The sequence below is a fragment of the Centropristis striata genome, chromosome 1 (genome assembly GCF_030273125.1).
Source record: "Centropristis striata isolate RG_2023a ecotype Rhode Island chromosome 1, C.striata_1.0, whole genome shotgun sequence".
Classification (NCBI taxonomy): domain Eukaryota; kingdom Metazoa; phylum Chordata; class Actinopteri; order Perciformes; family Serranidae; genus Centropristis; species Centropristis striata.
Window position 1 is genome coordinate 31,790,350 of NC_081517.1, and position 16,538 is coordinate 31,806,887.

General features: G+C 38.3%; 1 protein-coding gene across 3 annotated transcripts; it reads left to right on the forward strand.

The window, feature by feature from the left end:
- The first annotated feature begins 4,762 nt into the window (after nucleotides 1-4,762).
- On the forward strand, nucleotides 4,763-15,743 carry LOC131969603 (uncharacterized). Of its 3 annotated transcripts, none has more exons than XM_059330691.1 (5): nucleotides 9,048-9,122; nucleotides 9,647-10,030; nucleotides 10,549-10,671; nucleotides 10,819-10,880; nucleotides 15,203-15,743. In XM_059330691.1, the coding sequence occupies exons 1-5, from the start codon at nucleotides 9,086-9,088 to the stop codon at nucleotides 15,263-15,265; spliced, it is 669 nt and encodes a 222-aa protein (XP_059186674.1). In that variant the 5' UTR covers nucleotides 9,048-9,085; the 3' UTR covers nucleotides 15,266-15,743. The 3 variants fall into 3 exon arrangements, with proteins under 3 accessions (XP_059186690.1, XP_059186674.1, XP_059186683.1); XM_059330700.1 differs by having other exon boundaries at nucleotides 9,067-9,469; XM_059330707.1 differs by lacking the exons at nucleotides 9,048-9,122; nucleotides 9,647-10,030 and adding an exon at nucleotides 4,763-5,153.
- The last annotated feature ends 795 nt before the right edge of the window (nucleotides 15,744-16,538 follow it).

Here is a 16,538-nt window from a genome sequence, read left to right on the forward strand (position 1 = left end):
GATTGAAATCGATCTGTAACGTTTCATAATGGCTGTGATGGCTGCTTGTCTCTAACAAGACTTGATTGCAGTTTCCAGGCAATTTCCTGTTTTTATCTCAAGTTAGCCATCAGTCCCCATATACCTTTCACCAGTTTGATATAACTCCAAGTATTTGTTGTGTTAGAGCACATTCTGCTCCAAAGAAAAAAGAAAAAGTAAAAAAAAAAGTATATATATATATATATAGGACATATCATACAAAAGCCAAAATGGCTGCAGTTTCATTTTCTTACTTCGCTTACTGATGTAAGGATGGCCCTGCCGCACAGTTTCCGAGAAGTAACAAGACAATACTGAGGTGACAGCAAAGCTAACCCCAACCACACTGTGTAGCACCTTGTAATCAGTAAAGCTCACAGGAAACTCACAGTGACAAACAACCCCTCATACGACTGCAGAGCTTAACGTGCAGACGGACTGAAACTGCAGATTAGTGTACAGCTTCACTGTCCACAGTTCACTTTACATGCTGAGAATACAGATAATACTTTGAAATGACATGAGCCGTTAATGACAGAAAAGCTTTTGGTCTCATACAGTTTTTACATTATTGTACCTCAAAAATGCTTTAAAGTCATTAACTGTATAAACTGCTCGATGGCGTATTTCTTGAGCTTATGTCAGAGACACTTAGGATTTGATGTAATTTGGCGCACTTGAAACAACAAAGAGAAGGGTGGAGGGCGATGATGGTGTAATCTCTGTAGGCGACGCTAGCTGCAGGTGAAACTCTCCTGACCTCCAGTGGAGATGTTAAGTTATTAACCAGAAAGACCACCGAGCTGTCCCAAACAGCCCGAACGAGATCGAAATGTGCCATGTTGGTTCTAAATTGATTCACCGTAGTTGCAACAGCATCTTAACAAAACATTTTCTAAAACAGGCTGGTCCAATCATTCGAATGAATTTAACACAATAAAATCTGTATTTTACAGCATTTGCCAAGCATTACCTCCTGCTGAAATATTTGTTGCCAGTTTTCCAACTACATATTATCAATCTAATGTGACATTTGCAGATATTAAGAGTGTTTTGCACCCTTTAAGAAAAAGCATATCTCTATTGACTTATCGGTGATAATAAACTGACAATTCACTCAATTCCAATCCAACCGTTTTTGATTGTTTCCCATTGTTCTAGAGTATCTCCTCTATTGGGTGCATGAATGTATATGAATTCAATCATTAAAAAAATAAAAATAAAAGTTAAACATTTATCAGATGTACAAATTAACCTCTAGATAGAAAAGCGGCTTGTTGTTGTTGATTACAGTTCAGGTTCAGGGTTTTTTGTGATTGAAAATCGATAATTTCATTATGGTGGTTGGTGATTGCATCTTTAGACACAAAAGCTGTTTTCAGACAATTTCCTGTTTTTATCTCAAGTTAGCCACCAGCCCCCACATATGCTTCACCAGTGGTCGGATACAATTTCAAGCAAGCTTTACAGGAAAACCACAGCAACAAACAGCCCCTAACTGCAAAGCTCAACATGCACACATACTGCAGCCGCAGATTCGCGGGCCGCTAAGGTTGTTGTGGAATAGAGTTGAACTAAGGAAATGTTTAATTTTATTGTGGGGAAAAATGCTACAAACTGTACACATGGTAGGAATATACATCAGACCGTGAATACAGTGCACAGTTGTTTAGTTCAATCTTGTTATTTATGCTGCCATGCCAAAGCTCTGCAGCCACCTCAGCTACATTTAAAAGTATTTCGCAATTTGCGTCGTGTGTGAGGTGAGGGTAGTTGTGTGTGAGTGACGTTTGTTCGCAGACACAATTACAGTTTCATACACAAATACAATGGTTACCAGACTAGATCTGGGCTTAGACTCCAGATTCACAGTTTCAGATGGATGTTTGTTTGTTAGAATAAATTAAATATCTTTTATTTTGACTTCTGATTAAAATATTTATTCAGTCTTTTATCCACAGCAGCTCCAGCTGAAACTCTCTAGTGGAGACGTTAAGCAATAAGGTTTGACTCAAAGATGTCCAAATAAATGACACAGTGCTATATCATAATGCTAAATTTAGGCTACTACAGATGCTTGGTTCTATTAATATTATTTACAAAAACAGCGTTCTGGCCAACCAGCAATGCAGTGTGAGAAAATCCAAAGTATTCCCTGATGGAACAAAAACACAGTAAAAGATTCTGAAAGTCTTTTACTGTGGTACTTCCCGTGGCTGTATTCACATTGCACAAGAAGTATAATTAATGCATTTCTACACAGACAAATTCACAATGCCTGCATTCTTCGTTTAAGCAGCAACAAAAAACAAAACAAAAATCAGATTTGTGTCATGAATAGCTATCATTAATTAACTTTGCTATTGCTCCTACCTTACTGAAGATCGGTCTGAGTCAAATGCACCGCAAGTACTCAATATGCTCGTTAAATCCCAAAGCACAATTAAACCAGTCCAGTCTCTGCTCCCAGCTCAACATGTGAAACGGGTTTTTTTTTAGCTGAAAGTGCTCAAAATTCAGTTATGTCAGTCTGTCATAAAGCGTAGAAAGACCTTTCACACTGTATTGAAGGCATAAATTGAAGGTAAAAAACTTCCCAAACTCCCCACTGGACGGTCCACCACGACCACGTTAGCATCTAGGCTAATTTTTTAGCCAGATCCGGAACGCACCTGTGGCCCACGCCTCATCACAGGTGTGTTTGATTTGATCACATAGCCTGCTGGTCGGGTGGAGCATCTAATCAGTGATTACTATAGATGGGACTTTCAATCCATATTATTTTATGAAAGTCTTAAGCCCAACCCATAATTACATATTGCTTAATTTAATTTAATTTTGCACATTTTAGGCCCGACCCGAGTGGGGATAAGCGGTTAACGAGAATGAATGAATGAATGAATGTTCACAAAACGCTAGCCCCGCCCACGACACTAATCCTGACACTTGGTTCCTGAAGGTAAATATTTTTTCGAACATATGGCCGATTATTGTCTCCTCTCCTCCTTCCTGCTGCTAATGAGAGTAAATGTAATTCGTTTCCTTTTGTGCCCTCATTAGGTGCATAATAAAGTGTATAATAAGTTTATTTTCTAATAAAAAGCAACAGCACCCATTCTGGCATCACTCCATCTCTAGGCTGTATATAGCCTAAATTACATAAAATAACAATCTATTATTGATATGTATAAGAATCTGACACTTGAAACACAGTTGTTGTTGTTTTTTTTAAGGTGAAAATCAATGATGACCAAATTGTGTTTCTAATTTTCTTACACGTAGGCTATTCTAAATCAAATTTATATTAAATCAAACTTAAAATAGGAATCCTTTTGGTGTTGTTTGATTACAATTCAGATTCAGATATATTTGATTTTATGATTAAAATCAATCTGTAGCATTTCATAATGGTGTTGATGGCTGCTTATCTGTAACAAGACCTGATTGTTGTTTTCAAGCAATTTCCTGTCTTTATCTCAAGTTAGCCATCACCCTTCACCAGCACAGTTTGATACAACTCTAAGGCTGGTCAGGAAAGCTTTGCAGGAAACAGTGACTGCAGAGCTCAGCATGCACACATGAGAAGTTTATTATTAAAAAAAAAAAAAAAAAAGATCACATGGTGGGAATCTCCATTGCCTCTTTGGTGATCAGTTGTTTAGTTACATGTTGTTAAAACATACAGTCAAACCAAACCCTGGTTAGAATCCAGCAGCTCTGCAGTCTCCTCAACTAAATTTATTTAACATTTTATTTTTAGAAAGGTTAATTTTGAATCTGCCTAATGTCAGTGACCACATCCTAACTTTGTTAGATCAAACAAGGTCAACTCTTGCTGCTTTGTGTTGTGTGGTTGCATGTACAGATCCCGTAGCCAGTGAGGTTATACTCAAGATTTCTAACACCTCATGACATTTTTGGATTGATGCATGTTTATTTAAAAATATATATATATTTTTTACTTCTTCTACTATTTACATCTACATTTTTACCCATATGCACATCGTCATATGCAATTATTTGCAGTAAAGATTGGTAGTGGAAAACACTTATTCCTAAAAAGTTTTATTCTGGGAAAACAGAGAAGGGTGAAGAGATGCTGTTGGTGTAATGTCCAAACAGTTCGCCACATCAGCTCCAGGGAAAACTCTCCTGACTTCTTGTGGAGATGTTCCACAAAAATGACCTAAGACTAAGAAGTTTGACTGAAAGATCTCCAAACTTGATGACACAGTGCTATACCTTCAGTTTTAAATTTACCACAGCTGCTAGATTCTATAATGACTCCCCAATAACAAGGATTCAGTCCCCATTTGAAAGCTGCAGTGTATATCTCAAGAGATCTTCTTTAACCTTCTCATCTTCACATTACATCAAAACAAAACAACCACAGAAGAAAAGGTTCCATTCAAGCAGCCAATCACAACTTACTTGTCCTTTAATGGAAAAGTCTGCGCAGGTCGAGACATCCGGCAGCAAGACATGTTTCATTGTCTTTTACCACCACGTCACCATCACACATGGACGGACTGCATATTTTTCTCCTTGTTCTTCTGGGTAAGTTTTAGTGAATTTATTGAGTATTTAATTATGTTGATTATATTTTAATATTGAATACATTCTCTGTGCCGTTGTACTGAGCTGGTACCTGGATTTAATGTGACGTGAAACAATGTTACCATCAACTTCAATTAGCTTTTTTTATTGTTTTTATTGTCATGTAGTTGTATCCTGCAGTCCTGATTGGATCTCTGGATCAGTGTTGGAGGTGTCAGTCAGACCAGGAGACAACATCTCTCTCTACTGTGACTGCAGATTATCAACTGGAGAGAGTATAGTGTGGTACAGGAACTGTTCTCATGAGAAACAGCCTTCTCTCGTTCTTAAATATTATACTTCTGATGCATGGGGACAGAATGAAGTCATTGTAGACTTTCTGAATCCCATCCCTCGGTTCCACTTTGTGAGGAACTATTCCTCTAACTCCTATGATCTGTTGATCATGAACATCACTGACGCTGATGAGGGCCTCTACTACTGTGGAACTGAAAGGAGTACAGTGGAGGACAAAGAACACATAACTTTGAGACAGCTTTACACATATGGCAACGTCACAACAAGGATCATATTCAGTAAGTATGCTGGTCAAGAGTGAACTTAGGTAGTGGTGAAAATGCACCACTCAATAACAACAATTTTAAAAAACGGGGGAGGGGGAGCCATTTCTTCTTTCTTATTTTTACATGATCAGAATTACAACACTACATTTGCAGAGTTAACTTACACAACTTAATGTTTTATCCAGACTCCAGCCACACGATTACACACTGCCCAATTGCAGAAGACTGTGGTGTGTGCTGGAAGCTGCTGCTCTCTTTGTGTCCAGCATTTACTGTTCTTTCCTCAGTGCTCTCCTCCATTCTGGTTTATCACTTCTGTCAGAAAACAGGTAACTACAGTCTATGTCACTTTTCAACATCCTTCTTTCTTCAGGTAATTATATTACTTTGAGTTGAGGTCAGGTGACCAAAGTATCTTTTGTTTCTGGTCTCTTTTCTTTTTTAATCCAGTGCTTCTTCTATGGCAGGGGTCGGCAACCTTTACTGACAAAAGAGCCACTGTTGGCCAAAAAAAGAGAAAAAATGTCATAATGGAACTACAAACCTTATTGTGAGCCTTACAGTGAAGATATAACAGGTCTAAGTCTAAAGTATCCTACCAGCATCAATGAGAGGTCATAATGAACATTTCTTAGTTTAATTTACGTGGCGCCGTAGACTCTTGTGAGCATTTTAGTTGACTAAAATGTTAAAACATTTTTTAATGTCATATATAAGTGACACATTTTTTACAACTGATGAATACAAATTGCTTTGAACCTACACCAATGATAAATGAACATTAAAATGTAAAGAAATAACTGTTTCATTTCGTATAATTTTGTTGTCACAGCCACAGGGAGCCACTGCAAATGGCAGCCTCAGGTTGCCTACCCCTGTTCTATGGTATTGTTTGAATGTTGAGTGTTATATAGTATAATGATGCTGTATTCATGTCTGCAGCTAAGGAACCTCAGATTGATGAGAAAGGACATGGCACCAGAGGCCAAACCAGAGCGGATGAGGTAATTTACAGTATTCTTCATATGCATAGACCCTTTTCATGACAGATATTTTAAATTATCTGACATAGTGTAAGTAAGTAATGCCTTCTGTCACATCTGAATATACACCAATTAAGTCATCATATTTTTACTAGTTACACTTAGGACTTTTCCTCAACAAAATGTTGACTTTTGGAAATGTTTGTTGGTTGCCATGTTTCCATTTGCTTTGTGTTTAATAGTGTGTTGCAGTAAATTATAGTATCCCATTGATACAAGTTTATGATTAAGAATAATGTATGTATATGAATCCTAGGATGAAGTTGTTTGTTATGCTGCAGTGGAAATCCATCAGACATCACAAAGACCAAAGAAGAAGAAAGTCCAGAGTTCTGATTTTGACACCTATTCTGCCATCAACACTTGTAGCAGTTAAAGGGCCTATCAATGTATACAAACTTTGTAAAATGAAGTCATTAGAGTGGTTTTGTCTGTAATTAATTCCATTAAAAGTGACTTTTTCTCTAATTCAGTTTTTTTCTTGGAGTAAATATACATTTTGCAGTACTTAGTTGTTATGAAACTATTACACTTTCATCTGCATCCTCAACAAAGACACAACACAAAGAGACAATGAAGTTGACCTCCACCACATTGTGTTGTTCATGTGATCAGGTCCACAGGAAACCCACACAGGAAAACAGCCCCTCGTGCAGATGAGAATAGTCGTGTGTTAAAGGAGTTAGTGCATGGTGTGCATGATAATGATCTCATGATGCAAAGACAAGGCATACTTTTTTTTTTGACAAGACAGATAAAAGTTAAATTGATAGTTAGAAACTTTTATTGATTCAAATATTGTATATTTATAATTTTCTTATATGTAGTTTGTAATATGGCATTAGGTTGTTAGTTGTTGTCCACATGGAGTGACCAAGATTAGTTAGAAAAGTTAATTATTAGCATTAACCCTGACAATTAACAATACTGAATAATAATAGTCAGTTAAGGCAATGTGTTAGTGGTTAAAAGCTGAGCAATAAAATACAAACATCATCTTTGTACTTTCTATGTTGTTTCTATACATTATGACATGAACACACTGAAATACCTGTCAGACAAGTGAGTTTAACAATCAAAAGTTATTTGTAAAAGTTACTAAATATTACTGTAAAGATTCTCAATGATCCAGGTCATAGAATGTCTAGAGGGATTTAACTTTTAGATAGACTTTAAGATTTCTCTAATATCTCATGACCCGAATGACTGAAAACCTTCTCAGACATATATAATATATAACTCCTATACTTCAAGTTGAGTTGCTGACAACATCCCTAACATCTTATGTCTGGGGTTAAACTGTAAAAGGCCACAGGGCTAAAAGAACGGTCCCCTTCTGGTGGAGAATTGAAGCTCTTATATGTGCTCTCTTCAAAGCCACCAGACTCCTTTGACCAAAACAGTAATTTTACCTTGGAAGAACACTGGAGTTTCTGGCCTACCCCTGCCTTGATAAATATAGCAAATTAATTTGTTTTCTTTTCAGATGGGCCTTTTTCTATATGGATTAAATACGTTGCTGGCAGTTCATGGCTTCCTGCCTGCTTCTTCAAAGTGTAGATTAAACACTGACTATGGATAATTACCTTACACAACCCCACTTCAAAAAAACACTGCATGCATGGCTGAAGCATCTGAGGAACTCAGAAGAATCTTAAACCTACACAGCATCCCTGTTTTTCAAACTCAGCACCACAGTGAGACAAAAGCTTGTCCAGCATCAAGAGCACGCACCAAAACATAAGTCGAGCAAAGAAATACACACAGTCCATTGCAGAGCGAATTGCACAGACATATACATCACGTCGGGAAGATAAAACAGTTGCTGAGCAAGAGCATGGCCCGGTGCAGGAGGGCCAACTTCAGAGATCGATACTCAGCAGTCTGTTTACATTAAAGGACAAAGGTCATTCCTTTGAGGAGAGCAAAGTATTTATACCTATTGGACAGTGAACACGGGTGGTTTGACAAAGGACTGAAGGGCATCTATGTCAATCTGGAACAAAGGTTTTTGCAAACTGTGGGTCGTGCTCTCCATGGGGACACAGAGAGGTTGAAGAGGAGGTGCTGAGGGACAGATGAACTCCTTTGTATCTCAGTCAAAACTTAACAAACAGACACACAGCATTTCTAGATTAAATGTAACATAGAAATAATAGAAACAATACGCTCCACAATTTTTTGAAAAAACATAATGTCTTTATTGATCATTGTCAACAACACATTACATTAAAAAAAACATTTACAGAACACTTGGAAAATGCTTTGTTGTGGTTGATTACACTTTTCTTAATTTTTTTTGTCTGTCTTGGTTATCATTAAATGTCATTTGAAGCACACAGACACACACACACTGATTCCTCACGTTTGTTTTCTCGTCAACTATAGCATTAGGGCCTTTAGATTCTGACCTCTTTATTTTTATTTCTTATCATAAAAGACAAAACTAATGGCCACTGGCCTGCTAACAACTTTACATGTATACAGTGGCCTCTGTATTTGAAATCAGATTGGGTGCCACTCGACACTGAACAAACATGGATTTTAACTAAACCTTAACTTCTGATTGAAGCTATGCATCAGAATCCCACCTTTTTTTAAAGGACCCTAACCAAAATGCTGAACATTTTACAAAGGCACAACTGCAAGTTTTGCTCAGTAGAAACCTATTTCATTGGCAACCAGTTTAGAGGGGAAACATCAAAGCCCAGAATACCATGTCTTTACAACAATGCTTCACACCAATAGAACACAACCACAGAAGAAAATTTTCCACTTCACTTGCCATTCACCACTAACACCTTCTATGACGTAAATGTCAGCGCAGGGCAGGGCATGATATCTGTGAGTAGGACCTGCAGGACCTGCACTGTATATTTTACCTCTCAATCATCATCACACATGGACGGGCTGCATATTTTTATCATCGTTCTCTTGGGTAATTATTTTTGATATAAATGTTAAATTGTTAAGTATGATACCATTTGGAGAATAAAACATTCTCATTGCTGTTGGTTTGAGCAGGAACCTGCACCTGCTGCGTACAGGGGTTAATCTTATTGTACGTGTTGTCATATGTGATCATGTAGAAAACATCCAAACCAAGATATCACGTCTTCACACCAATAGAACACAACCACTGAAGAACATTTTCCACTTCATTGGCCAATCACCACTTATACTTCCTTTGACTGAAAAGTCTGCGCGGGGCATTATATCTGTGAGAAAGACGCTGGCCAGCATCACACATGGACAGGCTGCACATATTTCTGTTCGCTCTCTTGGGTAATTCTTTAGATATGAATTTTGAATGATTTAATGACAGTTGTTAAATTGGTTTTTGAGAATAACTCATATTTAGATTGTTATTGTTATTGTGTTGAGCAGGACACCTGCTGTCATGTGAACTCCTGTAACAGTTTTCACATTTCAATGTTTTTTCCAATTGTGTTTGTATTCCAGGAGTTGTTTCCTGCAGTAATGATTCAATTTCTGGATCAGTGTTGGAGGTGTCAGTCAGACCAGGAGACAACATCACTCTCTACTGTGATTGCAAATTATCAACCGGAGTATACATAGTGTGGTACAGGAACTGTTCTCATGAGAACCAACCTCCTCTTGTTCTTAAAGTAAAACTTGGCAATTTTATTCCTAAGACTCTGAAACATTTTGATTTTTTTAAAAACGTTTCTTCTGAATCCTATGACCTGTTCATCATGAACATCACCGAGTCTGATGAGGGCCTCTACTACTGTGGAACTGAAACAATTAAAGTGGAAGACAAAGAATACATTACTCAGAGACATCTTTACACATATGGCAACGTCACAACAAGGATCATATTCAGTAAGTATTCTAGATTCTATGACTTCTCTTTTGATGTCAATATAAATTATGCAGTATTACTACATATGATGCACATTTTAAAATCCATTAAAGTTTGTGAATGATCATGATGTTTAGTCCAACATACAAAATTGCTCATACGGTTTGAGGGATAGAATCATGTTGTGATAACTAACGTATACAGTCACAAATAAAATATGTGATTCATCCTGATTCCAAAGACCTTTTAGGCTTGAATCGGCTGGGATTTTAAAGTGCAATATTTTCCACATTGAACTTTCTAAGTGTCCTTAATTTGTGGAAAAAACTGCATTTGAGAAACCAGAACATGTGGAATAAGAGGCTACAGATTTCTCCCTAATGCTGACATAAAATCACAAATGAGCCATGTTTCAAAAAACTAATTATGACGATTTTTTAGATAAAATTAAACTGTAAGATGAGTGTGAGATGGAAAAGGTCAGCGACAGAGCAATACAGATGTTCAGTAGACTAATCCACATGTGTATGTGATACAGATTCCAGCCCAAACCCTGACTCTGCACCAACAGTGTCCTGGATGGTGGTGTTTGCTCCAGCCTTCACTATTCTCTCCTCCTTCATCTCCTTTATTTTGCTGTATCACTTTTGTCAGAAAGCAGGTACAATTATCTCACAGTTGTGTTTTTTTTCTTTAAAATTATGTTGAATCAATGATTTAAACATTAGGGAAGCTGTTGTCTGATCACTATATTTACAAACGTGTAGTTAGCTGCTGCTTTGTAATGATGCTCCATTCATTTTTGCAGCTCAGGAACCTCAAGTTCTCCAGAAAAGACCGGACACCACAGGAAAAACAAGTTGGGATCAGGTATGAACACTAAGAACTTGGTATTCTTACTGACTCTACATAGTCTTAATCACAATCTGACACTTTCAGCAGCTACTGCATCTCTTGTCACAAATTTAATCGTTGAACATAATCCTTTTAACTTAAAGGAACACTCCACCGTTTTTTCATATTAAAACATGTTATTCGGGTAAGTAAGACGAGTTGATACAGACCTCTTGCGTCTCAATGCGTGCACTCAATCGCCCTGGCGCGCGGCGCCACTTGGCTAGCACTTAGCTTAGCCCAGTTCATTCATTAGGATCCAAACAGATGGACAGTTAGAAGCGACCAAACTCCTCCACGTTTTCCCTATTTAAATACAGCTACACGAGTAGTTAAACGACCAAGTATGGCGACACAAAATAAAACGTGCCGCTTTTCTAAGCGGATAAAAAGGATAACTATAATGCATGGCGGAATAGCACTTGGGAGCACTTCGACTCGGCGCAGTAATATCATCACCGCCGTTTGTGGTGAGTTGGAATTCTGTGTAACATGACGGCACTATATACCTTTTGCTCGTTATCGCAACCCTTTATGATGCACGTTATAACCATGATTGTTCACAAATATCTTCCGACAACCTGATACTTCGTCAGCTCTGCTCGAACTACTACTCCTGGTGCAGCTCACGTTGGTTCTGTTGACGGAAGTGAGAGGGAGCGGAAGTGAGAGGGAGAGGGAGATGGAGGGGGAGAAGATTTTTCAGGAGTGATGATATTACCGCGCCGAGTCGAAGTGCTCCCAAGTGCTATTCCGCCATACATTATAGTTATCCTTTTTATCCGCTTAGAAAAGCGCCACGTTTTATTTTGTGTCGCCATACTTGGTCGTTTAACTACTCGTGTAGCTGTATTTAAATAGGGAAAACGTGGAGGAGTTTGGTCGCTTCTAACTGTCCATCTGTTTGGATCCTAATGAATGAACTGGGCTAAGCTAAGTGCTAGCCAAGTGGCGCCGCGCGCCAGGGCGATTGAGTGCACGCATTGAGACGCAAGAGGTCTGTATCAACTCGTCTTACTTGACCGAATAACATGTTTTAATATGAAAAAATGGTGGAGTGTTCCTTTAACCCTTGTGTAATGTTCATATTGTTGTTACTCAGCCAGCGTTTGTGGGTCTGATGGACCCGTTGCATTTTGTGGCTTTTAATGCCTCACAATCAAACACTTTTATGTTAAAATACTGAACAGATGTTTACCTTATCCCAATTACAAGCAGTATAAACAATATATATGGTTAATATTTGCCCTTTACCTTTAACACAAGGTTGCAACATTGTTTGTCAACACTGTCTGCTCTCATTTTCTCGCACATTTGACCCTCTGATGCTCTGTGTACCTACACTCTGTCCTCCTCCTGTCTAGGCCTGCTGTGTGTGTGTGTGTGTGTGTGTGTGTGTGTGTGTGTGCGTGTGTGTGTGTGCCAGCACACTATACTTAAACGCCTAGAATGCGTCGCCTGTGCCAGCATAAAGTCTGATTAATAGGCGTGCTTACAGACACGCGTATTGCGAGTACACATTATAACATGGGTGACGGGTGAAAAGTGCCACGAGCGAACGTAGTGGACGCCTGTGTGTGTGTGTAACGCGTGTACGCCTATAACAGTTCAGCTGTTACACAGAGTCTCAGCTTCATACGGGGTTGTGAAAGCAGAACTTATAGATGAACTCCAAGCCCCAACAGAGCTGTCAGGATATTTCTATCATTTTCAGGCCCGTTTTTATTTTCTTGATGATATTTAATGATAGCAAGGGTGGAAGGGATAATTAAAATAATTTCAGCTACTTAAAAATAGTAATAGGCTACTAAAGTGCGACGCTCACAGCCAGTTCCCAGTTCGCTCTTGGACATACAGTTCATTACGCATCAGCTGTAATGTACAAATTGAATATTAAGTAGCCATGCGGACCTGTCCAATGAATAAGGATGCTTTTTTGAGTAATTTTATGCGCTTGGACATACAGTTCATTAAGCATCAGCCGAGCATTGTCCGGTTCTGAGCTTTGTGCTCTGTGCGCGTTCTCATCAAAGGAGCTGCGATCGCGAGCAAGCTTCCCCCATATTCCAGGGATTTATTATGATGCAGCTACTGCATTGCCATGGTGATGAGATAAACAACATGAAAGTAGCTTACTTCAGAAGCGATCAGCAGCACCGGTGACCGGGCTCCGCCCGGTCAACTTCTGCCCGGCGCTCTGTATAACATGTGGCCTTCCCAAACATCAGGCTCACCCGCCGGCATTAGTTATGATTATGATTAATAATCAATAATAATAACTATGTTAATAAATGTGAACCGTGCATGGTTCAGAGAACAGTAGCCTATACTAGTACATGATGATACTTTTTCCCTCTTTTTTATGCTTGATAATAAGTATTTATTAATACAGGACTTTTTTTTGTCACGCAGTGTTGACATACTAATATTAATACCATCAGTATTTCCCAGTATCTCAAACCGAGAAGGTAGTAGTAGCAGATTAACTGCTCTCGTAATTATGAGATCAGGATCTCGTAATTACGAGAAAAGGTGTCTATTTTTTTTTAATCCAGTGAATGCAATGCGCTTCCGTACACAAGCTCTCCCAACAGAGCTCTATAAAGGCTGTACACAATACAACAGTAAAGACAAAACATGCGTATCGGCTCTATCGCACGGCACAATAAATCATTTTATTGCATAAAGTGCCGACTACAGATGAACCCAAACAGTAGATAAGGTGTTAAGGAACAGCATAACATCAGACAGAATCCTCACATTAACGGCGATTGTTGTTTCAGTACCACGGACAGCTCATGCGTAACAGAACATGCGCAGATCATATCCTACAGCAACCAGTTAGTGTGGAAACCAGTAAGGACACAACACCGGCCTTTAATCTTACTGTTGTCTCACGCCAGTGTTTACTTGTACTGTTTAAGGTTGAGCCGCCAGCCGTTGTGAGAAATAAAGCACGACGCGGTGCGAGCCGCAAATATAACGACCACCCGTCAACGAAGAGTTCCTGGGTGGTCACAAGGGCCGAGTTACAAATGCAATTATACATTTATATCCTTTCTTACATACTTGTTTACATTTTTTGTAACAAAATATGTTTTTATCAAACTATGATGGCGAATTTTGAGTTTAACAGCCGCTTCGCTTCACAATTAAAGTAATCCATGTTTTACCAAGAGAGACCTATTACACAGTTTAGGCTGTTTCAGTCTACCTAAATGCAATTTAAGTACACGCCTCGGCTGATGCTTAATGAACTGTATGTCAAAGCGCATAAAATTACTCAAAAAAGCATCCTTATTCATTGGACAGGTCCGCATGGCTACTTAATATTCAATTTGTACATTACAGCTGATGCGTAATGAACTGTATGTCCAAGAGCGAACTGGGAACTGGCTGTGAGCGTCGCACTTTAGTAGCCTATTACTATTTTTAAGTAGCTGAAATTATTTTAATTATCCCTTTCACCCTTGCTATCATTAAATATCATCAAGAAAATAAAAACGGGCCTGAAAATGATAGAAATATCCTGACAGCTCTGTTGGGGCTTGGAGTTCATCTATAAGTTCTGCTTTCACAACCCTGTATGAAGCTGAGACTCTGTAACAGCTGAACTGTTATAGGCGTACACGCGTTACACACACACACAGGCGTCCACTGCGTTCGCTCGTGGCACTTTTCACCCGTCACCCATGTTATCTGGTGTACTCGCAATACGCGTGTCTGTACGCCTATGTAGAATTGTACTTAACAGTCACGCGGGTCTTCATGTCACGTATTTGAGGCGTAGTTCACCCGTCACGCAGCCGTCACGTAGGCGTATGCGCAACAACGCGTTTACAGCGTCTGCGTGACGCCTACGTGACGCCTGTCTGTCCATTGAAAGTGAATGGAATTTACACGCGCACGTTAGACGTTTGATGTCATCGCATAGGCGCTGTACACGCGTTTTAGTATAGTGTGCTGGCATAAAATGCCCCTCATAGTGTGCGTGTGCGTGTGTGCGTGTGCGTGTGTGTGTGTGGTACACAGAACATCAATTTCCACACTTCAATTAGCCCCGGGTCCAGTGGACCCGGACATCTTATATGTAATAGAAATGTGTAGGGGGGGTGTATGGTGTGTGGTCATTAAATATGTATTCTGATATATGTTCTTCACAGAAAATGAGCCAAAGTCAGTGAGTCTCAGTTTGAAAAATTAATTAATTGTATCATTTTTCTTTTAATAAAAAATGAAAACGGGTCCCACAGACCCGAACACCACACAAGGGTTAAAAATGTCAAATTGTTTCTCAGGATGAAGATCTGTGCCTCACACGAGTTGTCTTCCGGGCTAAGGATGGACAAACGCACCGATAGACAGAGGACAGACAGAAAACGCACATTTGCTTTAGACAGACCGAAAGCAGAAAGTTCAAATTCCGGTTTTACTCAACATTTCCTCTGGTTTTTCTGTTCCATTTAATTTACCCTGTGGTTTAAGACCCTGCTGACCCAGATGAGTGAGCGTAAGATTTATTAAATCAGCCAGAAAATGATTGTCTCTTTTTTCTGTTTCATGCATTTTCACAAACTGTTTTAAATTTACTTTTCTTATTCTAACTTCATCATCATGTTAGGCATTCCAGCTGATTTACATGTTGTTTGATTTAGATGAGTTTGTATTAAGAATTAGATATTCTGTTTAACATGTAGAACACGTATTTCATGGAAGTTTCTCACTATATTTGCTTCTTTACTTGTGATAATATTACATTTTAAAAACATGCACCTGCCAAATTTGTGTTTCTAAACTTGTTTCTGAACTGCAAATTGCTAGTAAAGACTTCTCCTTCAATTTACAGTATAAAGAGTTTCCATTTATTTATGTATGTGTCACATTATTGCATAAATTATATAAATGCTGATCAAAATAATGCATATAAAAACATATGACATTGTAATAAACTTCAGAAAAGTTCAGCATTTCAGAAAACAATCAAATTTGTATATAAATATTTTTTTAATATTTTTATTATATGATCATTGTAAACCCAACTTTATGACACAAGTGATGAATATAAATTCAGAATACAGTTTTCTCATTTGTCTTTGGACTGTTGTGATAACACAATATCATCCTATTTTCTCATTAATAATACTGTAGTAATAATAATGCAATAATTTTTTGAATAAAGTGAAACTTATTATCTTTTTTTATTAGCCCTTTTACTATATTGGGCTAAATGTAATGAATTGGTATTATTATTTAGCATATATAAATATAAATAGGACCTGCAGGACCTGCACTGTATATTTTACCTCTCAATCATCATCACACATGGACGGGCTGCGTATTTTTATCATCGTTCTCTTGGGTAATCATTTTGATATAAATGTTAAATTGTTAAGTATGATACCATTTGGAGAATAACACATTCTCATTGCTGTTGTGTTGAGCAGGAACCTGCACCTGCTGCGTACAGGGGTTAATCTTATTGTACGTGTTGTCAAACGTGATCACGTCAAAAACATCAAAAGCAAGATACCACGTCTTCACACCAATAGAACACAACCACAGAAGAGAATTTTTGACTTCATTGGCCAATCACCACTTATACTTCCTTTGACTGAAAAGTCTGCGCGGGGCATT